At 36.4% G+C, this 27,453-nt stretch overlaps 1 protein-coding gene across 10 annotated transcripts in view; it reads right to left on the minus strand.

Moving 5' to 3' along the window:
• AP3B1 (adaptor related protein complex 3 subunit beta 1) overlaps window positions 1–27,453 on the minus strand; it is a 147,477-nt gene that overhangs the window by 14,569 nt on the left and 105,455 nt on the right. For 8 of the 10 annotated variants that reach the window (XM_014889596.2, XM_088156865.1, XM_088156867.1 and 5 more), the window contains exons 23-25: window positions 15,795–16,026; window positions 12,965–13,049; window positions 4,030–4,127 (exon numbers count right to left, since the gene is read on the minus strand). In XM_014889596.2, the coding sequence (XP_014745082.1) occupies window positions 4,030–4,127; window positions 12,965–13,049; window positions 15,795–16,026 (415 nt within the window). Of the gene's footprint in view, window positions 1–2,896; window positions 2,934–4,029; window positions 4,128–12,964; window positions 13,050–15,794; window positions 16,027–27,453 lie in introns of all 10 variants that reach the window. The other 2 variants (XR_015799586.1, XR_015799585.1) reach the window with 1 other exon arrangement.

A 27,453-nucleotide genomic window follows, 5' to 3' on the forward strand; every position in this document is an offset into this window, starting at 1 on the left:
TTTTATAACAATCAGATTTATCCTGAGAGTAGAACATTCTGTTTTAAATTGTTTAACTATTAGGCAAAAGCTTTACAAACTACATACATAGACTAAAACCGCTTTTAAGCAGAGCACGGGGACTGACATAACACTGCTGAGAGATATGTGTACTTATTTAGGATTTAAACCTTCTCCATTAAGCTCTACTGAAGAGCAAATGCTGAATAAATGAATGCAACTATGTTTATGTTAAAAGCCTGTTTCCCGCAGCATGTAATTAAAGGAAATGTTGTACAAAGCCAGTACTTTTGTCAAGCTCCTGTAAATGGAAAGATGGATAGCACTCAGAGAAGTGAATGCATTGCTTCATATTTAACCTTAACACTCTTGTCATTAATGGTTTGTCTAACTTGTTCTATAAAAGACAAGGTACTGCTCCATTGAAGTAAAATTAAAAAAATCAACTAAACCATGCTTTTCAGAACAGAAGATTCATTATCGTCGACTAATGTATTGGCATAAAGCAAAGTAACATCCTATCAAGTAAGGCACACATTCAATCTGCTTTTTCACCCCCCTTTATTTTTAACTCATGCTGTTTTATTGTTATAGGCAATTTGTACCACTCAGCATGACAGTGTAAACTGAATCAAGATTAATTTACATGCAAAAGAACACTTAGGAGAGCAGCGTGGTAAGCAAATGTATTGTCTCGATTGCTGAGGTGGAAAAGAACCTGGAAATAAAAAAGGGTACTCTAATTAAGGAGCATCAAATATGATTGCTTGGGGTAGTCAATGGCCAGAAAATAGTAAATGTCCAACCATTTAAAGAATTAGCATCTTGCTTGTTAGGAAAACAAATTTTATATATATAATTCTAATAAAATTAGGTAAACTATCTGTTTACTTAACCAAGATTGGGTTTTGTTGTTGGTTTGTTTTTTTTAAATGTGATTCAGGTATACACTCCTAAAAAAACGTTGACGAAATTATTTAAAAACGTGTCTCTTGAGAGAAAAAAATCCTAAAGTAGTTTTAATTACCTATTTTAAAAACACCATCATAAAAATTCTGATTAATACCCAGCTATAACAATCACATGACACATTTAATATTGTTTGAAGCATGAGAATCTAAGAAAACTCTAACCCGAGCACAAAGAAGCAATTAGCCTGGGTTAGCCACCTGATATGATGAAATAACCGTACATATTTTAAATAATAAAAGAAAATTATATTGGAAAAAATACAGTGATGGGTAACAAGGTATGCTAGCCAGCAGACCAGTCCTATTCTGAACTGAGGGAAGGAGAGTTTTGCCACTGATTTTTAAAAACAACAGACAAGTTGAAATCTGGATACAGAGCTCCAATAGTAAGTATTCCACTCATGCAGTATTCCTACCATGGCAACTCGACTTTTCTTGGGGATGTGATGTAAAATAGGGTATAAAATTCTGAGGTCTGAAGGATCAGAAGAACTATTTGAGCAAAAAGGTAGTGTTTGACAGTATCATTTTAATTCACTCATTCCAAATTGTCAATCACAACACTCACTAACTCATCTGCTTCTCCGGGGAACTACTTCACCAGAGGATTCCCGAACTCAGGAGGGAAGGAAAGGGGAGACGGTGCAGCAAAGCTAAGCATATCATGCACAGCATGTGGACAAAAACAGCTTTTCAGGTTCTGCCATTCCACCAGATAACCTTCACAGCGATGAATATTCAATAATCTGTCTGCTCCTCTCTCTTCATGCCATCAGGAAGAAAATGGACATATACAAATGTAACACACAATGCAAAACAGCAGAGTGTAATTGAGTAAAGACGTGTAGCAATGATTTATCTTCTACATAGCAGTATAATACCAGCTATTTTCTCTTTAGCATTCTTATTAGGTTACACATGCAATTTAGATGTAAAAATCCTTAAAACACATACATATTTTCATTCTCTCCCAGTGTTACCTTGCATTTCTAATGTTCTCCTCATTCCTTCAATATTTTTTACCTATCTATTTTGGTCACAAAGAAAACCAGGCAGCTCCAGATACAGGACTTGAAACATTTTCAAAAACCAACAAAAAAAAAGGGGGGAAAAGCATGACAAGTGGAAAACAAGTTATATAAATCAGATTCATTTGGAGAATACAGGCAATTTGAAGTTAAACACAAAATAGAATAATATATATCAGCTTCTAAATTGCCCTGCATTTATTATTGTAATTTGGATTTTTCATTTAGCAAGAACACAAAGTAATTCTTCTCATATGCTACCTGTTCCTAGATCTTTGTAATAAATACTAATGCAAAATGTAGAATTGAGACTTCTGTTACCAAGAATATTCTGATACAGCTGATATCCATAAAAAAAGATGCAATAGGAAAGGTTTTAAAACCTGTAGTAAATTTGCCAGCCTGCAAAGTCCTGCATCAAAGAATGAATTCAGGAAGACAGAGTGAGCGATACAGAAATGCCAAGAGACCTTCATGGATTTACAAATACTTCATATAAACAAATTTTCAAATAGCTTTATTCAGAGTAGCCTTTCTGCTCTATTAAACATAGCAAACAGCTGCCAGGTTTATTCAGACAAATAATCAACAACCATAGAAGTAAAATGGCAGAAGAAAAAGGAATTTTGGCAACAACTCCACAGAGGACCACAGCTATTCTCCAAGTATACTTCTTCTATGTGCTCATGGTTCTGTATGGCCAGTCAGGAGGAAAAAAAGCCCTCAGTCAGGATAAAGCATACAAAAATTCTATCAGAATATCACAAAGCAAGTAAACATAAAAACAGGGAGGGAAGAAGCACAGAAACCTGCTTTCTTTTCACTACAACCTCAGCTACAATTTTTAGAAGGGAACAGTTGAAAATAAATGTACCACAGCCTCATTCAATCACTCACCTTGGTTTGCTGAGCAGGTATAAAGCAGAGAGGCAGGCTTTAGCCAGCAAAGGGTAAGAACAGCAAATAAGTATCAATTGGTTATGAAAACAAAGCACAATCCTAACTTTTCACTGCAGCCATAACCTTAACTGCGAATGATCTATACAGTATTTAACTACTTTCTTAATAATTCAAAAACACAAAAGCAAGAAATCTTCAAAAGCAATAACTAATAATACATGACATTACTCATTGGTGTTCTTGACTGCTTGATGGATATACTGAGTTTCTGAGCCTTATACAGCTATGAGTCAGGATCCCATGGGCATATTCTCATCTCAATATGAAGAGACATACACATGTAAATTCCCATACATTGAGATAGATGAGTAAATACTACATTTGAGTGCATCCAAAATGTTACCACTTGTATTTAAAAATATCCAAGAATCCTATCTGAATTAATGACAGCAGTATTGACTATTCCATTTAACATATGGTCAAACCTAGGCACAATTTTGTCTAATTATTTTGAATAAAATATTCAAGTCACTAAAAGCTCTTATGGAGGTTTGTGCCTGGACTAGTGTCAGAGACTTACATTCTTTGAAAACACAGTATTAGTAGAATGTAGAAGTATAAAAAAATATCACCGTTCAAAAACAGTATTCCAACAAGAGTATTTTTTTTATATGAAGTGTTTGACAGTGAAAAGGTTAAAACAATCTTCAAAGTAGCTGAGGAACATATACATTATTAGTATTCAAAATTACTATTGAAATAAAGAATAGTAAAATCTGATGCAATACTCATGTAGAAATGGTTCATTTCCTTGAGCTGGAATCCCAAGTTTCTGTTTTACTGCTAGTAGGAAAGGCATTCACACTTCATGATGGGAAACCAAAACTCTTAGAGCAGAAAGACTGTTTTAGGGTTAAGGGTGGGATTTGACCCTTTAAAGACTGCATCATATCATGGCACATCCTTATTAAGATATTTTTAAACTACTTATTATTGTCAGAATGAATACTAACAGTGGCTAACTCAACCACCTACAACTGGAAGCACTTTCTGTATGCTTGGAAATTGAAAGGCATGCAGCCCTCTTCCCATCCAAGTACATTTACTGAAGCTGCTGAAGTATTTCTCACCTTGCTCCTTCTTAAAATCTTTCTCTGACATAGTGACAGGCAAGAGCAGTTCTCCAACAGGGGGTTGAATGTTAACATTGAACTGATCATCCTTTGTGCTAGAAAAGAGAAATTACAGAGAATCAACCAAGTGCATCAACATAGATTAATATACATATATCAGTTCCAAATTTTCTGTGAAATCATTAAAAAGTGTAAGAACTACCTCTGTGATTTCTACCTTGTTAATTTGAAAGCTGTCTACCTTCTTACATTAGTAAAGCTGATCCACTTTCTCTCAGTACAAATGTTGTAGGCATGGTCTTGTATTTCAGAAAATGTAACTTTTACTCGGATCAATGTTTATTCACGATCTGCAAAGCATCACACTCAATCTAAATGCTTGCAAAGGACAAATTATTGTGCATTTGACAAATCCTTTGAGAGAACTGTTCCATGTCCTGTCATCAGCTATAGCCGTCCTAGAAATGATGCTTAACATAGAAAAGATATAATTTCAGACAAAAGGATAATATTGTCTGAAAAAAAAACCCTCAAACAAGCTGAACAATAAATACAGTGGTAAAGAAGAAATATTTTTTATAACTTCAATTTTACATTATTTGGTATATTTAAACAAAACCACACAGCATATTGGTTATTGTAAAAGCACACTGGAAAACTGCAGAACTTGAGGCCGTTTTCTTAATGGAAGTGTTAAAAAATACTATCACTAGAAGCATAATACTATTATATGTTACACATTTCTCCTTAAGAAATAAATATCATACAGTGAACTTCCTCTCCTTACCCATTTAATTCTCTAAGTTTCCAACTATTTTGTCTGAGACTTCTTCAATGCTAAAGAAACTCAAGATACATTCACTCTGCTATGTTTCATTGACTAACTGTACCATAAGGGATTTGCCTAGCAATCCAGTCAGAATCTTTGTTAATGCTTTTAAGGCCTGAGAAATTTTTAGAAAAGAACGTTTTTCTTTTTTTTTCCCTTTTTTTTCTGATGTACCAAATAGCCAATATCTATTGATTGGTGATATGCCTCAGATATCTTACTTAAATATAATGATACAATCATTAGAATGGAAAATACATTTCATCCATTAACATCCATGTTATTTAAATCAACCTAAAACATGTGCTACTGATTTTTTATAACTCTGCAACTTCAAAGTTCTGGAACAAGATAGACTGATGGAAAGCAAACAGCATTATAGATCAATAGTATAGAAAACATATGTGTCTCCCTCCTAAAGATGCAAAACTAGCCACCTGGAAGTAGAAAAGCATTTTACAGTCCCCCTACTCAAAATTCTAACACTTATTGTAATTACCTATTTTCAAAAAGAAATGCTTAGGAACTAGTACATTCTTATTTTTTACCTTCTGATGTGTTACAATTATGCTTATGAGTGCAGCCTCAAGTATGGGCTGTTCAAATAAAACTAGACAATTATGCTAATTTTTTTGAGAACTGTTATTTAGTAAACATACAGAACAATCCCTTCAAACTTCCTAGTACTTCCTTTATAAAAAATCTTCTATTAAGTGCTGCTTTTAAAACCCAACAAATTCAAACTTTTTTCCCCTGTACTACTTTTCTCCCCTGTACTACTTTAAATGCCATCCATCTCTAAAGTAATTATTATAATAAAAGTCATTATTATAATAAAAGAGGGATTGTTTGATTGTCTAGCCTGATTAAGTGCACAGTAAAATAAGCAAGAAGTATTTTTTCTTTAATTTTTCCTTTGAAAAGTGATTAAGAACTCAATCAGCTTAAGAGCTGATGGAAGGGTCTTTAATCAACTGCCTCATTAATTTTTTGCTGTTCATACCTACTACTTGGACTATAAGACTAACACTTTCAACAATACTTTCATTGACACTGTTCAACTGATTGTTCAACCAATGTTATGTTTCATATTTAAGCTAGACGTGCTCTATATAATTCAGCATGAAACAGATAAACCATTTTGTGTAGAATGATTTACATCCTACATTGACTGGAGAGATGCCATTTGTACATTAACTTGACTTATAACATCAATTATTAGATTGCTTTAATGCTTATAACAATATTTCCACGATAAGAAGGAATAAAAGCATGAGTACAGCTTGGGTATTTTATGTCCATAACTGCTTAAGAGGACCACTTGACACTTCTGCTGTTAACAAGCATTCCACCTCCATTTCCTCTATTGAATAAATAGCTAAGATATATTCTTTGATAAAACATGAACTCTTCATAGCCTACAAGCAGAAATTCTGATTGCTAGTCGTCCTTCAAAGCTACTTTGTTCTTAATTTCACTTTAGTCAGCATCTAGGTTACTTTGCATTACTTTAATTCCAGTGTGCTTCAGTAAATTTCTTTCTCAGCTCCAGAAAATCATCCTTCCTTATAGATTCTCTTTATCAGACACTTCACAGATTAAATATACAGCTCTTGTTTATTGATCTGCATCTCTTTTATTACATCTTTATATTAGAGAGCTCATAATAGCTAATTTAACAAAAATTACTTAATAATTCCATAGAACCACAACACGATTCAGAAGGGGCATTAGAAATCACCTGGCTCCACCTCCTGTTTAAGCAAGGGTCATCTGAGTTCACTTTGCTCATGGCCTTGTCTGTTTGAGCTCTGAGAATCTCCAAAGATAGAGATTTTATCAGAAACCTAATGGAGAAGTTCCAGAATAAAATTGAGGCTTGGAATACAACTACTTAACTTTCCCCAATACCAAGTCAACCATATTTCAGTTTATTTAACTTATTCATTTATATTTTCAAGACTATCATTAATATAAAGGATGCTTAAACAAAAAATTACATTAATTTTTTTAAATCTGCCAAGTGGTTCAAGTTGCACTGAAGCATCACTCAGGCAGTATTGTTTTAACTTTCCTGGAAGAGCAAGGTGAAGAATCTTACTGAAAAAAATACCCAAAGTTTCTCAGGCTAACAGAATATGTTTTTTGATTTCAAAAATTAAAGACTGCATTTTCTGGTATTAGCAGGTGCAGCTGCTAAGGTACAGCCTTAGAGGAACATGAATACTCAATGAGAAGTTCTTAGAGGGCATCTCTAAAAGGGTCAAACAATTGGGGATGTCTGACAACAGTACCTTGCTAACACTAGCTTGCAAAATCTGTTATGTATTTAATTTATAACTTACTGGCAAATAATATTAGACATCATTACTCTTACCCCTTAAAAGTACATATTATATTTTTAAAAGACTTACATCACTTTCATGGTTCAATTTCAAGTATCATATTAATTTATCTTCTGATGCACACATAAAGATGAACAAATGAGAGACAATAATGCTCCCAAAGGAACAAAGGGAGACTTAACTAGCTCCACAGTAAACGACAATGCAAGCCTAACATTTAACCCTTCAGAACACTCACAGTTTAGAGTTCTGTCGATGTCTGCAGGTGGAGTGGGAGCAGCTAGCACCGGACATTTGAAACCCTTGGCTATTCCCTATCTCTTCTCTCAGTTTGATTGGGTTTTTTTTGTTTTTTTTTTTAAAGAATTGTCTCTGAAGGGTTCCTGGTAAAGAAGTTCTCTACCATAACAAAAGACTTGAGAAAAGTGATGCAAAATCTTTGAAACAGAAGAAAATAATGCTAACATTTGTGAATGAGTTCTCTTAAAATAGCAGTGGTTAAAGTCTTAACTCCCAAGGCTTTTAATAAATTAATATTCTAATCAGACTGGGAATATTCTTCTTGCTCTTTATACTATCCTTTTTTATTTCACTCCCAGCAGCAGCTTGTCCCAGAACATATCTATCTCAAACCAGTTTACCATTTTTGTCTTGTATTCACAAAAATCTCCACAAATGTTAAAAAAAATAACGTAAGAGGAAGAGGAACACTAAGAGAGAATTAAGTTCCTGCAAAACAAAACATGGAATTGAGAAGTATAAGAGACTTGATTCACAGTCTTGCTGAAGAAAGGAAAGGATTGCATCCTGCATTTATGAGACAAAAAGGCCAAAGGGATAGAACAACTGAAAGCAGTTGTTCATGTCCAGCCTTGTGTTCTTCCAGGTCAGTTATTTATCTTGGCATAATTGTGTTCTGGAATAGGGCCAACTGACTACTTTAGAATAATGAAATAAAGAGAAGAGTACCAGACTACTTGTCTTACATTTATAAGCAACTTGGTGATCTGCTGACAAAGCACTAGGGAAGGAAACAGCAAGAAAAAAGTGAAAACACAAGTGACCGTGATGTGAAGACAGCCCTACATCTCTAACATTAGCTTTTAATATATTCCATAACCTATTCCACCACATAATTTTAATCAGATGCTTTTGTGCAAACCATCTACACCTGAACGCATGCTTGCACTCAACAGAAATACCGATTGCTACCCAACCAACCCTCTTCATTTACTCTGCTTTGCAGGTAGAAGTTCTGCTTGGGAAGATCTCGACATCAACACCAAAGAAGTAAGTGAATTACATGCTGCAAAAATCTCTTCCTTTGAAAATAAAATTCAGAGCAAAACCTTCTACAATAAGAAGGAACCTGCAGAGAACAGACTGAACAAAGTTTTAAAATCTTATTCACAGAATTTACTTTGTTTAAGAAATAGCTAGATTCTTTATGCTACACCAAACTCTTCTGGACTAATCAGCAAAATGTTTTATTTATATAGTACAGGATAGATAAAATGAACAGACAGCTTCCTTTTCTATCAGCAAAACAACTGTAGAGAAGAGTATGTACTCTCCTCATCCAAAGGAGAGGGTCCTTCTGATGACACTGGGACATTAAGAAATGCCAACATAAGGTAACTAGTTAAAAACTTGTTATGTCACACTATTTTCCAATTACCTAATTATTCTGAAAAAGAATGAAAGGCACAGAAGCTATTGCTTTCATTCAATTTCTCTTTCTTCTTGGGAGCTCTGCTTGTGTTCTTTACACTTAAAGCTTGAGAAAACTAGGGAGAGAGATGTGAAACCAAAACTAGAGAGAGAGATGCATGGCATGGACATCTCCCCTACACCAAACAATTTCAAAGAAAGCTAAACAACTTCCCGTGTACTTTTCAAAAGAACAGAAAAAAGAAAAGATTCTCCCTAAATTATTTTTTTCTTTAAAGCTGTGGTTCTTTCATGGTTTTGGCAACAACTAAGATAATTTGGAAAGAGAGGATGAGAAGAAAGAAAAGATAAAGACAAGCTTTCTTCTCCAGCTTTCAATATTGTAAAAAGGACATCTCCCCTTCACCTTTAGTTATTCATCATACCTATAAGAAAGTGGAGATTTGCCTACTGAGTTACACAAACACAGACAGGAATTCATAACGTTAAATACATACACAAAAAACAGAGTAAGGGCATGTATATGTTGTAACTCTCTGACTCTATAACCTTCCTTGTATTCCATCTCAAGGGATTAAATCTTTCCATTCCAAGGATCCATGGCCAAAATTCTGACATGGCAAAGCTCAAAAATCTTTGCTCAGACATCGCAAAAAACTAGTAAGCTGAGAGAAAGACTTAAGAATACTTGAAAAGTAGAGACATGCAAGACAATAAAGATAACACAAATGGTAGGATTGTTGAAATAGTGAACACTAGGAGCTCAAGGATTCAAGAAAAAACACACTGATGTGGAAATCTTTAAGATCTGATGTGGGGAAAAAAAAAGTAGTTCTGCAGTCAGTGCAGTATTGCAGACAGCCTGTTATATCAAGTATCCATTCCAACATTTTCTCTGCTCAACTGATGCCTACCTGCTTAGATAAGGCTCAGGTCTCCTACTTGGATGGCGAATATACTAAAATTTAACTAGAATTCAACAAGCTAGCAACCTACCTCGCATGTGAGTTAGCCAATAACACATTGCTTTAAACTTCTAACCTGTGTAAATCCTGATTGCAAAATGAGAACAAAGTAACACAAAAACAGAGAGTAACATCCAAGAAATCTTTTAAAAGGCCAAGTTCCTTCATTTATTCCTCTTTAACTTTCTGCTTGAGAGGCATTACCATGCAGAACACCAGTGTGGCTGAAATAGCTGCCTCTGCAAGGAGGTGGCACAAGAAAAACAACAATGAAGAGACGTTCTCCTTACAAGTACATGCTGTAAACATCCTAATACACATTCTAAATAAATGCATTAGGTACAGTTTTCAGGTAAGTTTTACCCCACTTTAATTAGATGTGTGATCTTGGTAAGGTTTGCTTACCAGAAATAGTATTTGAGCGGGAGGTCTTTCCAAGCTCATTCCCTCAAACCCCTCTATTGCAGTTTTTCCTTCATTGTCCTTGACTTGTACAACAATTCAGAAAAAGATCTAAATATTTTATGACTCATGTTAGTTATTTTCTTTATAGAGTTTGTACTTATCGAACCACTAGTACAACAGCACATCCCTCAGCAGAAGGCTAGTGTTTGCTATGCAAAACACACAGTCCATGATTGGCATCTAAGACCAATTGATCTACCCATTACCACTATGTCCCTACCCCCACAAGCTTTACTACAAAGCTATTGATTTAAACACTGGCGATCGGTTTCCATTTTCTGATTTTGGGCAGGCCAATTAAGAAAGTGAGTAATTGTGATTACACTGCTTCAGGATCAATTACATTTGATGCAAGATAAAGTGCTCCTCTTTGAACTATGTAAAGAAAATTCTTATGATCAGGAACACTTTACTGCTTCTAGCAAAAATACAAAATAACTCACAACATCTTTCACAGAGATATGTTAATAAGAATATGAGAATACAGACACCTCTGTGTGTACATTATTTCAACTACGTTTTGACAAACTTCTAGAAGTCTTTCCTTCTTTTGGATAAAAGGTTTTAAAAAAATATGGTAAGTTGCAGAGCCTGCAGCTGAGTTCTTTGAGACATTGCTCCCATCACACTGCATGATTTCTTCAGTGATACTGAAGATCAGTAAGCTTTTGAACAAAATAATTTTTCAGTGTAAAACAGCACATTTAATGCAAATAACATTTAATCTATTTTTATACTATTTTCTAGGAACTAACAATGAAGAAACAAGGCCTGTCAATTAGCAAAGGAACAAAGTAAGCAATTCCTATTCTTAATTTAATTTTAAACTTAGCTTGAGAGCTTTGTCATTGGACTCACATTGTCTAAATCATTAAAATGAATACACCACTGAGGTCTGAGGCAAATCTATTTACAGTGATGTTACTCATAGTCTGGTTGGTGTTCAGGAATATTGATCTGTCTTGTTTGTCTAATAGGAAAATAATAAACAATTACTAGGCAATGTTAGAGAAAGTAATCAGTTTTTATATATCACTAATACAGCAGACCTCCCAAAACATAAAGGTGATGATCTGCATAAAATCAATGTGTTATGCCACATTGCTTATCCCCATCACTGCTAAGATTCTTAGCAATAAATGGTATAAGTTAAAAATGAAATCATTGGTCGACTGAAAATACATACTTGAAAGAAAAATATCTGCTTTATTTAAAAAATAGTATTTCTGCTTGATAAACTGAGAATATACTATTTTATAAAACTCAAAATATATTTAAAGAGAGTCAGAGTCTCTAATTTTGAAGGAATTTTGAAATTGCACTGCCTACAAGGAAACCTCTTCCCCAAACAAACACCAGGCAACAGTTCAAAGCTGTTTCCAAATTTCAGCAAACAGCATACAAACCACTGTAGCAACGTGACGTGCATAAACTACATGCTGCAGACATTTTGCTGGGAGTACAAATATATGTAAACTGACAATGCAGGAGCATCCATTGCACAGGGAAAAGTTTGAGAAATGTAAAGAAAAAAATCCAATAGTAAAACCTCCTTGCCCCTAGAACAAGAAATGTTATTTTAGTAGTGGTACTTTTAGGACTTACTTGGGTACATCTCTATTATTAGGATTTTCATGCTGTCTTCAATAACCTATCAGTTGAACAAGCTGTGCTTAGTAGCAGTATACTAAAATTGCTACAGAAATTTTCTAAAGGAAGAAGTACAGAACTTTCACAAAGGGCTTCCCTTAAACTGAAATGCAGCAATGTGAATGTCTATTCAATATAACTATTTTTGTGCTGAATATTGAAATCTGTGCTTTTTGCAACAAAACAGATTAAAAAATCCATTATTTCAAAATATGTAAAAGACATAGAAAATCATACAGAACTGTGTAGTGCTTTTGCATAGTTTAAAAGACTATATAAACCTGAAAAGCTCCTAAAAGAAGGTGTCGAGTTTTCTCCCATCCATTCTTTCCCAATGCGGGACATTGCTACTGCAAAATACCTTGGTTTCAAATACTAGTTTGTAACAGAATTCTCACTGGGTAAATGAATTCCCTGATAGCCTAGGATGCAGAAAAAGGACCACACATGCCCCAAAAATGAGTACAAAAAATGTAAATCAGGCAGATTAGACAAGATTTAGTTGGCCAGCAGTTACTTGATTTCATTCTCAATATCGATTAAAAAGAATCTACTGCATGAGGAATAAATTTATTTGGCGGCCAAATTTTGGGGTGGTTTTCAGGCAGTCACATTATAGCGACCACAGCAGCCATAATCAAGACTTTGGGCAGTAAAACTGCTCACCCTATGTACCATTTTGATTTTTTTTGTGCCCTTTTTTACTAGGAAGAACACACACAAAACACTACAGCAGAATAGTCAGACATGATTGCTCCTTTCAAGATGGTGTTAATAAGAAGAATCCCAAGAAGAGTGGGACAAAAAAGTAAAGCTTCTAAAAGTAAAACTGAACACTAAGAATGTGTTGTTTCTCTTAAAATATTTTGGATATATATCATGTTGCAAATTTTGTTCAATTCTTTGAATATTTAATAAAACAGCAAGTGTGATACCACTAAGTAGATTTCCAATGAACTCTTACCTTCCAGGAACAAAAAATTACTCTTCCCCTCCCAAGAACTTACCATAACTGGAAACTGGCTGTCTGGGTAGAATCACAGAAGTCAATACCCATTGTAGCAGTAAGGGATCCTCCTGGTTCAAGGCACTCTGCATGAAGAGATTTTTAACAAGTAAAACACACATGCAAGGCATCTGAAAATTCAACCCCCCAAACTTCACAGAATTAAAACACCCAAAAAGGTCTGCAAGAAAAAATCCAATAGCTGTAATTTTATTACAAGTAGTTATCACCCAAATGTCACACTTGCACATTTAAGCATCCTGGATTGCCCCTCTCACACAGTCAATGCGCACATGAAATGTTGCCATTTCAGTCTTAGAGCCCCCTCAACAAAATCAGGCCTTGTATTAGAAAAGCAAGGAAAGGAAAATTATTTACAGAAAAAAAATATATCGAAGTGACATCCTTTTAATTGTGCACAGATCCAGCACTGAGATTTCATTTTCAGTAACACTGGTTTGCAGATTTAGTTAGTAAATAGCAAAACACAACAAATAAAATCTACATTAATACACACCGTAACGGAAAATAAGCTTAAACAATTTCATAATTACTGTGGGTTTACTTGTGTCTCAATATTCAACTTGCATTAGTTGAAAGAAGAAAGATTATGAACACTAAACGGAAGATCACTTTGTGCTATACAAGCAGTGTGGACCGAGACACTCCAGGCGTGAAGGTATCAGGAGACATACTCATTCTCAGATTCTTGGCTAAATCACTACACTATTTCCCTAACGTTGTAGAGATAAAGCTTTCGTTAAAGGCTTTTCCTTGTAAGCTCTTTCTTTACATAAGTAAAAAACAAGCACTGAAGCAGACTGTCTTCTCAAGATTACAACATCTGATTTCCAGATTATTCATATTGTACCTGATACTTTTCAGGAACTGAAAGTAGAAAGCTGTTCCATGACAAAATGTAACGAAATATAACTATTTCAAGATTAAGTTTGTAAAAATACAGAAAAGATGAAGTTAATGCTGCTGACTAAAGTCTAAACTAACACTAGTAAGTGAATAAAAAACGAAGTATTCCAAGGAGTCTGCTTAAAGAATTGAAAGATTACAGGCTCCAGCTCAAATTCAGAATCAACTTCAAAGTCTTTGAGCTTAATGTTTTCAAAGGGAGTTTCAAACACATTTAGGAACAAGAAAATGTTGTGCACAGGGACTTGGGTGAAATAATTTGAATCATTTCTACTGGATGAATCAGGACAATTAAGTGACTGAGGCAAAACTAGACTTATCCTCCAGCAGGAATACCTGTCTACACTGACACTTCTTCCGCTGGGTCTGCTGGGTAAATTACAGGATGTGTTTTTCCAAAAGTTGGAAACACAAAATGTAGTAAGAACTGGGTGTATAGGCTTAGTTCTACATAAAATGACAAGAATACAGACAATTCCATTCAAGCAAAAGAAATAACATTTTTGGAAGAACCACAGATGATTAATAGCTTATTTTCTGCAGAAGAAACCAACAGCTTTGCAGGACAGACACCACAATGTCTTTCTTGGGGAAATAAATACTTTGAAGGGTAGGATTATTTGGTGGAACTCAAGGAACCTGAAGTGGATAATTTATTAATTCCACTTTTTTTTCCCCCATGTTTTTATGCAAGACAAATGAATGCTACTGCTAAATGACTGTTTTTGTGGGTATAGCATCTCCTGATCTGATTTTTAATATTTCTACTGTAAGCCTTTGTGCTTTATTTCTTCAAAGGTTTACAGGCAGGGAGATAAAATAAAGCTCACGGGCAAAACTAACTTGACATCTCAATTCTGACCTGGACTTATTTTGAAGAATAAGCAGTAAAACGTTCACTTAAAAAATAAAAACTATTAATAGGGTTCTAAAACTAACTGCCTTGATCAAGTATGTATCATTACCAAGATGCAAACAGTTATTATTATTAATTTTAACTCTGAAATAAACTAAAGCACTGGAAAATTGCTTTTGTAGGTATTTGGTGTAAATCTGTATCATCTTTTCTATGCTAAAAAAAATATTTCAATAGTTTAGAGCCATTTAATACAAACTAAGACAAACAATACTCTTTAGTTTACTGTTGTGCTTTAAGAACATGCTCCTATATTCTTTTATCATGATACATATTCACATAATAATGTAGCTCACTGAAGCAGAAGAATTTGTATTATGAGACTTAGACACTTCCTTTCCTTCTGACTATACCACAATGTCCTAAAATAAAGAACTGTTGAGAAAAGAAAACAGGTTGCGTGCATAGGTATTACGTTTGAAAAAAACTTGCTGTGATCTGTGTTCTTTCTCAAGTTTTATACGCTTTTCCACAGAAATTTAGCAAAAAATCTTTCTGATTATAAAGTAGAAAGTAAAACAATTTAGGTCAGGTCTGACTACACATTAATTTTTATCTAGTCTAAGCAGACACTTTGTGGAACTATGGTATACAGAAGCAAAACTAAAACATACACTTCCACTCTACTGCCATAAGCTTACAATGAAAAAATGACTATGCTCTGAGTCACCAATAAAAATTATACATTTACAGATTTATTTAAAGCTTCATAAGAAAATAATAGTGAATATAAAAATCAAAACCTCATTCCTAATAGAAGCCCACAATAGCCCATCTAAAAGAAGACTGTAAAAGAATCAAAGTTTGTAGGGATGCAGAAAGATTTTGTCCCAACAAGTGGATAGCTGTTGAGTGTGTGTGTATGTATATCTACCCCCACCCACCACACACACATATGTGAGTATGCATGGAACTATGCAAAAACACTTGTATTTGAAATTTTTCTGAAGATTAGGAGTCTGGTTTTTTTAACGTAGGTTATGGTTACCTATTGGATTAAACTCGTGCATCCTCATGCCTGGAGGTAATTTCTTCTCGCCAATGTGAATATTCTCTATCTTCTGATCAGTTGTGTTTGTTACTGTCACTTGCACAGGTACCATATGATCGCCAAGAATGCCTGGCTGTCTGGAGAAGTGATAATGAGCTGCTAATCCTTTCCCACTCATTCGATGGAGCAGCTCATGTGTTTTTGTTGGCACAGAGACCTGCGTAGTGACCTGTTAAGTATAACACACTAGTTGGCACATGCTGTAAGTCAAGAACAGTAAAAATTGAATATTGCATTTTTTACTCATTTAGAACACCTACTTTGGGGTTGGAATTTTACTGAACCAGAAACAGAAATATGTAAGGACATATTGAAATGCATATGCAAAGTGCAGTAATAGATACCAAATAACAAATAATTTACAGATAATATAGAGATAAAAACATTTCCGGTGCTGAAAAGACCGTTGTTGTACCCGTCTCACTTTCCACTATAAATCTGTTTTCAAACTTTTAGCTTTACAGTTAGCTATCAAATTATCACATTTTTTAAGAGTTACAGTTAATTAGTTATGTTTTTTCCAACAAGAAACATTCTATGCATCAGAATTCAAGGGCATTCCCAAGCTCATTATGTAAGGTGAAAGTATAGTGAGAAATTGTCTTCTGTTTCTCTTGTTAAAAACACAAAAAATGTTGTCTAACACAATTTCACTGGTGAAATAGTAAAAACATAGTTATATAGAACAGATGGATGCTGACACTTTTTAAATAGTCTTGCTACTACAAGCAATAAGAAAAATCCCAAGGATGTTTCAGTCCATTCTATCCTGCATAAGAAGCATGAAAAGAGACATTTAACGTGCAAACAAATTCACAGATATTGCTGACAAGAAAATCATGAGCTCAAATATACAAAAGTAAGGCTTATACAGAAATATGCAGACAAGAGAATTTGAAATCTTTACACAAGTCTTAAGGAAAGATCAGGGTTACTTTAAATTATATTTATAAAATAATGATCTGTGACATCACATGACCAGACTTACAGTTAACACAAAATGAATGGAAAAGATATAATTTTTATGGACCTTCTCAGTTACTGAAAATTCAAAACATCTTTGAATAGTAAGTCACAAACTTTCACAGATTAATAATCTGCTTAATTTTCTAGAAATAACTGACAATTAAACTCTCAAAAAAAACCCCCTCAGTTGTCAAGAAGTAATAAAGGACATGCTTTGAAAATCTTATTGGTACACAGAAAGAGACAATAACGGTAAGAGGTTATTAGCACTCAAATTAGCATGTTGCGTAATGGAATACTTACTTCATGAAATGGTTCTCCCATTTTACATTAACAGGTTTAGGATATATGTTTAATTCATGTTAATACAAGTATTTTGAAGTACACTAGCTTCTTTGTGTTCACTTATGGCTGGCTTTATTAATAATATTTATTAACAGGAATGAAAATATAAAAAGTAGTCAGAAGTCCATTATGTAGATTCTTCAGAATCATTGATCCATTGAGATTGGAAAAGATGTCTAAGTTCTGTGTCCAATCTCTAATGGCTGTGTCTGTTTACCCAGTCCTTCCATCTTCAGTAAACCATGTTCCTACATGTCACACTCAAATGCTTTCTGAAGACTCTCAAGAATGGTGAGCCTTCCCTGGCCAGTCCATTCCAACACCTGATAATTCTTTCAGTGAAGGAATTTTTTCCTAACACCCAACTTAAACCTCCCCTGGCACAACTGGAGGCCATTTCCTCTTGTTCTATCATTTACCTGGGAGAAGAGGCCACCTGGCTACACTCTCAAGCAGCTGTAGAGAGTGATAAGGTCCCTCCTGAACTTCCTTTTCTCTAGGATAAACACCCCCAGCTCCCTCAGCTTTTCCTTACTGGTCTTGTGCTCCAGACCCCACCCCAGCTCCACTGCTCTTCTCTGGACTCACTCCAACACCAGAATGACCTTCCTGTAGTGAAGAGCCCAAAACTGGACACAGGATTTGAGGTGCAGCCTTACCAGTGCCCAGCACAGGGGGACAATCCCTGCCCTTCTCCTGCTGGCCACACTATTGCTGATCCAGCCCAGATGCCATTGGCCTTCTTGGCCACCTGGGCACACCCTGGCTCATGTTCAGTCAATGTCACCAGCACCCCCAGGTCCTTTCCAGCCACTCTGTCCCAGCCTGTGGCACTGCCTGGGGTTGCTGTGACCCAAGGGCAGGAGCCAGCACCGCGTCTTGTTGAATCTCACACCATTGGTCTCAGCCTTTTTGGATCTTTGCCCTTTACAAACCTGTGCTGGCTGGGCCAGATCCCCTGGCTGTATAGTAGGAGCCACAGCTGGTCTGTGGGCAAGATAGGGTTAATGAATGAGGTTTGTTTTGAGAAGTATTCTTTGACTAAGGTCGTTGGCCTGGAGATCAAGAAAAGAAGAAGAAGAAAAAGATAAGCAAGAAGAAAACTTGAGCTGGGAAAGTATTTTTAGAGAAGTTTTGTGGAAAACAGAGGCGCAGGTGGCTTTGCACCAATCAATGTTATGTTGATCTATTGTAGCCAATGAAAAAAGTGGAAACTTTGTAGAGTGTATAAAAGACAGCATGCTGTTGTAATAAATGGAATATTAGCCTTCTGAAATGTAGTGTGCCTTTTCCTATGTTGTGCCTGCCCCTACGACATGGTAGTGTTCCATGTGCTCCATGATGGCACCCAGGATGAGCTAATCTAAAATGCATACACATAGAGAAAAAAACCTCACTATTCTTAAATTGTAACACTGATTCAAGTTTTACTGAATCCTTTCCTTGATTTTTAGAGGCTTTAATCTATGCCTATGCCCTCTTCAGCATTACTTCCTGTTTCAGTAATAAAAAGCTAGTGAGCCCATTCACTTTAATTTTCAACATCATACTATACATAGCAGCAAAAATGCAAAGGACACTCAGAGTAATGACATTATATTTAAGTCATCTTTCTTTGTACAGAACATTAATTTTCACTTGCACTTAATGTGGCAGTACTAGAAATAAATAAAACATATGTATGTTGAACAAAGCAATTTAATTCTGGAAAATTGGAATTTTCAAAGCCTCTACTTGCTAGCAAGGATTTTGAGTTGACAAAGGCTGATGTGACTGTAATGCGGTGTATTTAACAGTTACATCAGTCTGGTAAACAGTTCTTTGTTTTAATTCTAATATTTTTAATGCAGTTATGACAGAACCCATGGGGCAGGTACCTGCAATCACTCTGGGGTTAAAATAAAACCACACAGAGTTAACAGAACAAGAAGCATCTACTAACCAGGAGATAATCTCCTACAAATCTTACATAGCATATGTTTAAATAATAGAAGTCGTTTGTGTACCTTTGGATGGTTTATGAAAATAACCAATCAATTCTGCAGACACAACATTATTTCTAAAGGAAATCTATGTGACTCGTGATGCCTGCAGATACACAGAGACAAACCACACATATTTTATCAGTTTATTACAGTAAGCAAATAAGCGTGGAATGAGAGTGCACATAACTGTCTACTTAACGCTTACTGAAACATTTATAAGAGCTGTTATCTCCCTAATAACAGACAGACAGCGTGCAATTTTAGAGAGGAGAAAAGCTTCATATTTTTTAACACTTCACTAAAAAGTAACTGAAGAGTGTAAAATGAAAAATACTCTGTGCAGTTAGCTGGTAATGGACCATATTATCAACTCAAGTTAGATTTATAGGATACAAACTAGTCACTAATAGTTATTTTATGACAGAGCATGTCTGCTTTTTTGGGTTTAGATTATTAAGATTAAACTTGCAAAACTTTTTTTTATACAGCTGTTTAGAAAGAGAGTTAAAAAAAAAAAGAAAATATTAACTGCCCTCCCACCCCATTTTGACTGAAAGCAACCACATGTAAGGACTCCATACTAATACTGTATTGTTACAGTGTCTTGGTACCAGTCACACTGGCCAGAAGGCAGACTGCACATGTTGAAAGATAATTCATGACCCTAAAAGAACTGCAAGTATTTTTAAACTAGCTCATGCATGAGGACAAGAGCAACATTAGGATTTTGCCCCCTCTCCTTTAATCATGGGGAAAAAATGGGAAAAGTGTTAAGATCACTGATGGTAGTAGTTGTGGCTTTCTTTATCACAACTGACCTGACTAGTTACAAACCACTGAATCCTTCCAATATGAACATGTTTCTTTTTGCCAGCTCAGTAACTTCTCAGTAATTAAGCGTACATTGATACAAAAAACTATTTTCCATAATTATATAAAATAAAAAATACTACATGGTTTATTAAATCTACTACAGAAAAGAGAAGCGGACACACATTCCTGTCCAAAGTACCATGAAGTCACAAAGAATCAGAATGGTTTGGGCTGGGAGGGACCTTAAAGAAGCATTTTTACTATTAAAACTGTTATTACTAAAGACATAAAATTCTGTTTGTTTTCTTTTGTATTTGTTCTTCAGTTTAAAAATCCTGCAAAAATGAACAGACTAATTCTTGATTCTAGTTCATAAATGTATATATGTTTGGATAAAACATGTATTATTGGAAAAAAATACTTTTCTCTAAGGGTAAGAAAAATTATAATTTTATTTCTCTAATTTACATTCTGTTAAAGCAGTGGACTACATCATTTAATGCAAGTAATTCTCCTACTGGCAACATCCATGACAAAATCCAAGAATTACCTACTGAACTGTGAGAGCTATAACCTCTCTCACACTCACGGTGAGGCTACGCTCCAGTTACTCTGCAACAGATAAGAGAAGGGCTATCACACACAGACAAGTCACATTTACATGATCTTTCAACTGAAGCCATGAGAGCAACTTAACTATAATTTTATAGTATTAGGAGAAAGATGGAAAAACAGAAAAACAAAAGTTGGCTACTGGCGGGAAATGTGATCTTTTGCTCAGTTAACAGTTATATATTACTCACAGTCACAAGGCAATGTCTCCCTTATACAGCTCTTACAAAAATAATTATTAATTCATAAAAAGGTAAAACAAAGTGGAAGCAAAAAATGTCAGCATCTTAGTCTCTGCATTATTTCAAGAGGCTGTTGGAAATCCCAACATTACAGCACAGCTAAGTCACGATAATATGGACTGCCGAAGTAATGACAGAATCCCCCTCACAGGGAGCAAGAAAACTAAACAAGCAAGTAATTTTGTACAATCTAAGAAGAGCAACTGCATACTGTCATTTAATTTGGGCTAATTTATCTAGACATACAGACACTCAAGGTCATATGTTGAATTCTGGAAAACACTTTTTACCAAAGGTGCATTTAATTGCTCTACATCTACTAAATACCTTCTAAAAGCCATGTCTGCTAGGAACACCTTCAATTTCTAATACATCCTAACTCCCTTCTTTTTGCATTGTCACCACTTTTAGGCTCCACACTTCCCTTAATTATTAACATGTCAATGAGGCTAATTGAAAATTACCATATTAGTGATCATATCTTTAAACCATTAATGGTTTCAGACAATTTCAGACATTATAAAATGAGTTCCAAAAATTCTTGCTTAATTTTGATATTGATAGATTAATACTTTTATCTCCAAAACCTTGCAAGAAAAATAAAAATAAATAAAACTCAAAACTGCTCAAATAGCTTCCAGTGATTTTTAAACCACCCAGAGATGGATCTCAAAAAAGGACCACTTTTATTATGCTGCTCACAGTCTGTCTCTGTAAAGATACCAAAACTAATTGTTTCTCTGCCTTTTTTTAAACTGTAATATTTCTGTTTCTGATTAAATAATTTCTGATTTCTGACTCAAATCATCCTTCAAGAAGAATCATGTACTCAAGGTAATCATAGAATGGCTTGAGTTGGAAGGGATCATAAAGATCATCAAGTTCTAACATGCCTGCCATGGGCAGGCACACCTTTCACTAGGTCAGGTTGCTGAGAGCTCCATCCAACTTGGCCTTGAACACTACCAGGGATGCGGGATTCACAACTTGACTGGACAACCTGTTCCAGTGCCTCACCACCCTCACAGAACAGAATTTCTCCCCAATAGCTAATCTAAACCTGCCTTTTTTCAGTTTGAATCCATTCCCCTTGTCCGCTCACTGCATGCTTTTGTATAAAGTCCCTCTCCATCTTTCTAGTAGGCTTCATTTAGGTACCAGAAGGCTGCAATTAAGCCACAAAGCTTTCTCTTTTCAAGCCTTTCAAGCACTTCTCTCAGCCCATCTTCATAGGAGAGGTGCTCCATCCCTCTGATCACCTTGGTCTCTCCTCTGGACTCCCTCCAGCAGGTCCATGTCCTTCCTGTGCCGGGAGCCCAGAGCTGGATGCAGCCCTGCAGGTGGGGTCTCAGCAGAGCAGAGGGGCAGAATCCCCTCCCTGCCCTGCTGCCCACACTGCTCTGGATGCAGCCCAGCACACGTTTGGCTCTCTGGGCTGGGAGTGCCCATGGCTGGGTCATGTCCAGCCTCTCAGCCACAGCACCCCCAAGGCCTTCTGGGCAGGGCTGCTCTGATCTGTCCATCCCCATCCTGTGCTGGTACCAGGCTTGCTCTGACCCAGGTGCAGCACCTTACAATTTGCCTTAGTAAACTGCATGAGAGTCCCATGGGCTCCCTCCCAGAACTTGTCCATGTGCCTCTGGATGGCATCCTGTCTTTCAGATGTGGCAACTGTACCACTTCACTTGGTGTCATCTGTGCATTTGCTGAGGGTGCACTTGATCCCTTTGTCTTTCTCATTAATGAAGACACTAAGTAATAATGGTCCCTGAGTGACAACACTTTGTCAGTGATGTCCATCAGGACTCTGAGATGCTGAACACCAGCCCCTGCATGTGGCCATTCAAAAACTTTCTTATCCACCTAGCAGTCCACCCATCAAATACATCTCTTCAGTTAGACAGAGGGGGAGGCAAAATAGGGAGAACAGGAGGGCAGGATGAAGGGGGCCCAAATACACAGGGCAATCCCACTAGTCCCCTTATCCCATTTCATGCCTGAAGCCCATCTGATCCCCACACCCCACTTCATCTCAGCCTTCCCCCTTATGATGGTACTTCCATTATCCCAGTCTTCTCCCCTTATCCCAGCTTCTCCCACTTGCAGTGGACTTGCAGTGTCAAAGGCTTTACAGAAGTCCAGAAAAATGGTATCTGTAACCCTTCCCTACCCACTGATGCAGCCACCCCATTATAGAAAGCCATTGGCTTGGTCAGACAGGACCTGCCCTTCCTGCAGCCATGCTGGCTGTCCCAAATCACCTGCCTGTCCTCATGTGCCTTAGCACAGCCTCTAGGAGGATCTGTTCCATCACCTTCCCAGGCACAGAAGGCTGTCAAGGCTGTAGCTCCCAGGGTCCTCCTTTCCACCCTTCTTAAAAATGACTACCACGTTTTGCCTTTTCCAGTCACTTGGGACTTGCCCTGAGTGCTGTGACTTTTCAAATGTCATGGAGAGTGGCTTGGCAACTACATCAGGCAATTCCCTCAGGACTCTGGGATGCATCTCCTTGGGTACTTTCAGGTGCTCTTGCTCTCTGTGGAAGAGTTGCTTAAAGATCTGCCAGCTCTCTTCTACTCCCTTGTCCCTGAGGGCAGTCTGTCAGGGGATCCCACTGACTAGGTTCCCAATGTGGACTTTAACCCCTTACCCCGACCCCTATCCATCAGGACTGCACACTCCAGCCATGCATGATCCCTGCAGCCCAGGCTGTCTCCACTCTTGGTGTCCCAGTTTGCTCACTTGCACTGGTGACCAAGAGATCCTCCAACGAATTCCCTCGCAGGGCTGTCTATAACCTGGCTCAGAAGTCTCCTCCACGCATTCCAGGAGGCTCCTGCATTGCCTACAGCCCTCCAAGCTCCTTTCCCAACAGCTGCTGGGGTGGTTGAGTTCCCCCTGCAGGACAAGACCCTGCAGGCACAATGTCTCCTGTGGCTGGAGCGGGAAGGTCTGGTCAATGGGCTTCCCTTGCTCTGGCAGCTGTAGCAGACCCCAGACACAAGGTTCCCTTTGCTGCCTCAGTCTCTGACCTGCCCCCACAGGCTTTCCACCTCCTCACAGATACAGGCTAGAGATGGTCAAAATCTTCAATAGTACTAAATTATCTGTTTTCTAATACTTTTATACCCCTCACATTTTTCTCATGGTTTTCTTAAAATAGAATCAACTATACAGAATTGCAGTTACTCCGTATCAATACAAAGTATTGCTCTTTGAGCATAAAAATGACTACATCATATAAAGGAATCAGAATTGGGCCTTAATCTGGAGTTCACGAAAAGCAGAAAACTCTAGTAGTTCCATACCAGACTAATCAAGAACTTTCAAAAGGGAGTATGCACCTGCTCTGTGTAACTGGGGGCCAGTGAAGCCAGCTTGCATTTTGCCTAAGTAATAATAGAGCCTAAACCTTTGTATTACAATAACACCTGGCTTTTTTTGAAAATTGGCATCTTTGCCTTTTTCCTCTGCTGAGCATAATGAATCACATGAATAATCCAATGAAAATATTAGTAAAATTTTTTAAAATGCCATATAAGAAAGAAGTTCAGTAGCAACAAAATGGGAATATTCTCAAAATTAAGTCAGAGTTATTAAACAAGCTATTATGAAGAAAAGGGCTAAAGACAGTCACATAATTATGGTACACAAACCTTGGTATAAATTCAGAAGTACATATTCTCCCGCAGAAGGTCTGCTGGGATCATTAGTGGACTATAAAAAGGGCTTAAATAATTACCAAGGAAAATTTGTTTTGTAGCAACACTAACAGAAAATTCCTACACTTAAACTGGCGAAGTTCCTATCTGTGTATGGGAGACCTCAAGATTTTCTATCCTTTTTCCTGTGTATGCTTCCATTAGGTGAAAAGCAGATGGTCTGGTGGCTGATGCATATGTGAGACTTTCATCAAGCAGCATGAAACACTTAGTCATTAGGTGTTTCAAGGAAAAGGCATTCTCCCAATACAAAACCAAGTAATTTACTTCAATCTAGTGATTCCATTCTTCCACTGACCTGCGAAGGCTGAGAACTACACTTCAGGACATGGTTTAGTGGTGGCCTCAGCAGTGTTAGGTTTGCAATTGGACTCTATGGTCTTTTTCAACCTCAATGATTCTTTGATTCTATGATTACCTGAAATAGTTTAGGAGTTAGAAAAACAGAGTAAAGTGTCAGCCTCACCTTGCATCCTAATTATGAATTTGAAATAGTGGACATTGCTGAGAAGGATTAATATAGATTTTGGCATTGAGTCTAAATGACTTCAAAGAAGTTCCTACAAATGGTTTCTAGTATATTATTTTGAGTTTTGGCATACAGCCAGTACTCTAGAGACCTCTAAAGTGAAAACATACTGAACTCTACTGGCCATAACGTATACTATTACAGTTAGATTTATACTATAACAACTCCTGCATATTGGTTCTTTACAATGGAAACATCTAGCTCAAATTTTTTTCCCAGAAAAAGACATAATCTGTCAGGATATGTGTATAATATAATTAAAACACTTCTACACAGTATTACCCAAAAGCCAAAGTGAATTCTGCCTTTAATACACTTTATTCAAAATCCAGGACAGGTATTTCTGAATGTCGAAATGCAAATTACATCTTTGCCACCTTCATACAACTATATTTGAATCTCATCTACTACATTGTTGTTGAAGAATGCAACACATTATTTTGGTTTCCATCAGGATGATCCTAATGCACAGTAGACCACTCTCAAGGACAAAAGCCTGAAATAAGCACTGAACTCACTGCACGTAGATATCTGTATCAGCACTTCCTCAATGCAAGAGAAGAATCTCTTGTGTACCACACTACATCTCTTATACATAATATTGCTGTGTCAATTTTCTCCAAGTTTCATTTAATTATAAACATAATATTTTAACCTAAACAAATCCATAGTCCTTAGACTGCAAAAAATTACAGCTGACCTGAGGCCATGTTCAGCTAACACAGTTTTTGTGTGTTTTGTTTTCCTTAAGCTTTGTTTTCCATCCTTAAAAAACAAGAAAAAAATATCATGCACTAGTTAGTAGTCTGTTAAGCAACAGAGGTTTATTTATAACCAATTACCTTCAGTTTACTTGTTTAAATTTAAAAGCACATTTCTATTTTTTTGACTCAAGAAACAAAATTTGTGGTGTCAAATGACATATTCATCCTTCACAATGACATTTCTTTTCACAATTGCAAGAAGAAACACACTTCTTGATCCCGTCCACACTGCTCAGAGCAATGCAAGCAACACCAAGCACAGTATGCTGCAGTCAAAAACCTCACCTTATGAATGCTTCTAATGAAGACCCCACTGTACAGACACAGACACTGGATGTAGGCAGTAGCTGTGGCCATGGTTAATGCCTTTAACTATGTGGCAAATTAGGTATGTAACTTTTTCTCATCAACTTTTGAAATTATCTTGGTCCTACTAATGTACAGTATTACTGCTACTATTGTCTAAGACTGCCATAGATTGTTAGCTCGCTGAGCATAAATACAGCAGCAGAACACTGTGACGATGACCATTATTAAAACTTAGTCCACTTTAAAACATCTTTTAGTACACAAATGTATTTAATAGTAGTTCAAATCTATGTTTCATGTAGAAAGCATGCATTCTGAAGCTGCTGGTAAACAGCAGAATGATTTTTGTACATTTTTTCATAAAACATTTCAAAGCAATAAACTGACTTCCTTTGCAGGTCATGAACTCCTAAAGGGCACTATGCAACTGAAAGATGCACTTTAGAATTCTTACAAATGTACCTTTCCCCCATTCTTCTGCCATTTTCAAATCAAGAACACAGATGTCAGGGACTAGAAACAATAAGCAACACTTTCAACTACATAAAGATGGAAATGTTTCCTAACCCAAGTGAACAAAAGTTAAAAATGAAAATGTTTATCAACTTCACAGAAATGAATGTTAATTTTGAAGATTCTAGAATTACTTTTTTTAGCCTTAACATGTCAACACCCTGATCACAAAGCCATTAGGAGAAAAGCATGTAAAATTAAGGTGAAAGTCTGGACTAAAACCAGCTTCTAAAAACTCATCTCTCGGATGATACTATGTTTTTTCATAGCACTGTTCTACAGCCTTTTAAAGAGTCTTCTGTCTCTCCAATATCCTCTAGAGTCAGTGGCACAGGAGAGCAGAAAACACTTCCAAATTATTCTGATTTGAGGAAACAATGGCACATCATTTACCAGCCTTTTTAAAAACAACCTTAACAGACGTTAGGAGGTGGGTAATGGAGGGTACCACCTTCCTGCAACTGTTAGCAACACCTTTAAGAGCACATTAAAATGCATCTGCACTGCCATAATTTAAAAGATTCGAAATCACCCGATTTCAAGAATTGCATTGTCCTTGCATTTCACTTAGGTTGTACTGCTAACCTACAAGTCATGTGGCAACATACTACTAATGCACAAAAGGAAATATATGGCCCATGAGCAGTAACATCTCTCCACTAGTTGAGTTAGCCCCAGGCTTAGCTTTTACTTTCAATGATCAAATACTTATTTTCTCAAAAAAGTTTTATTCTTAACATTTTTGAACAAAAATCTCAGTGTTATAATTTGAATACCAGATGTTTCATGATATGTT

Source organism: Sturnus vulgaris, chromosome Z (genome assembly GCF_052056855.1).
Source record: "Sturnus vulgaris isolate bStuVul1 chromosome Z, bStuVul1.hap1, whole genome shotgun sequence".
Classification (NCBI taxonomy): Eukaryota; Metazoa; Chordata; class Aves; order Passeriformes; family Sturnidae; genus Sturnus; species Sturnus vulgaris.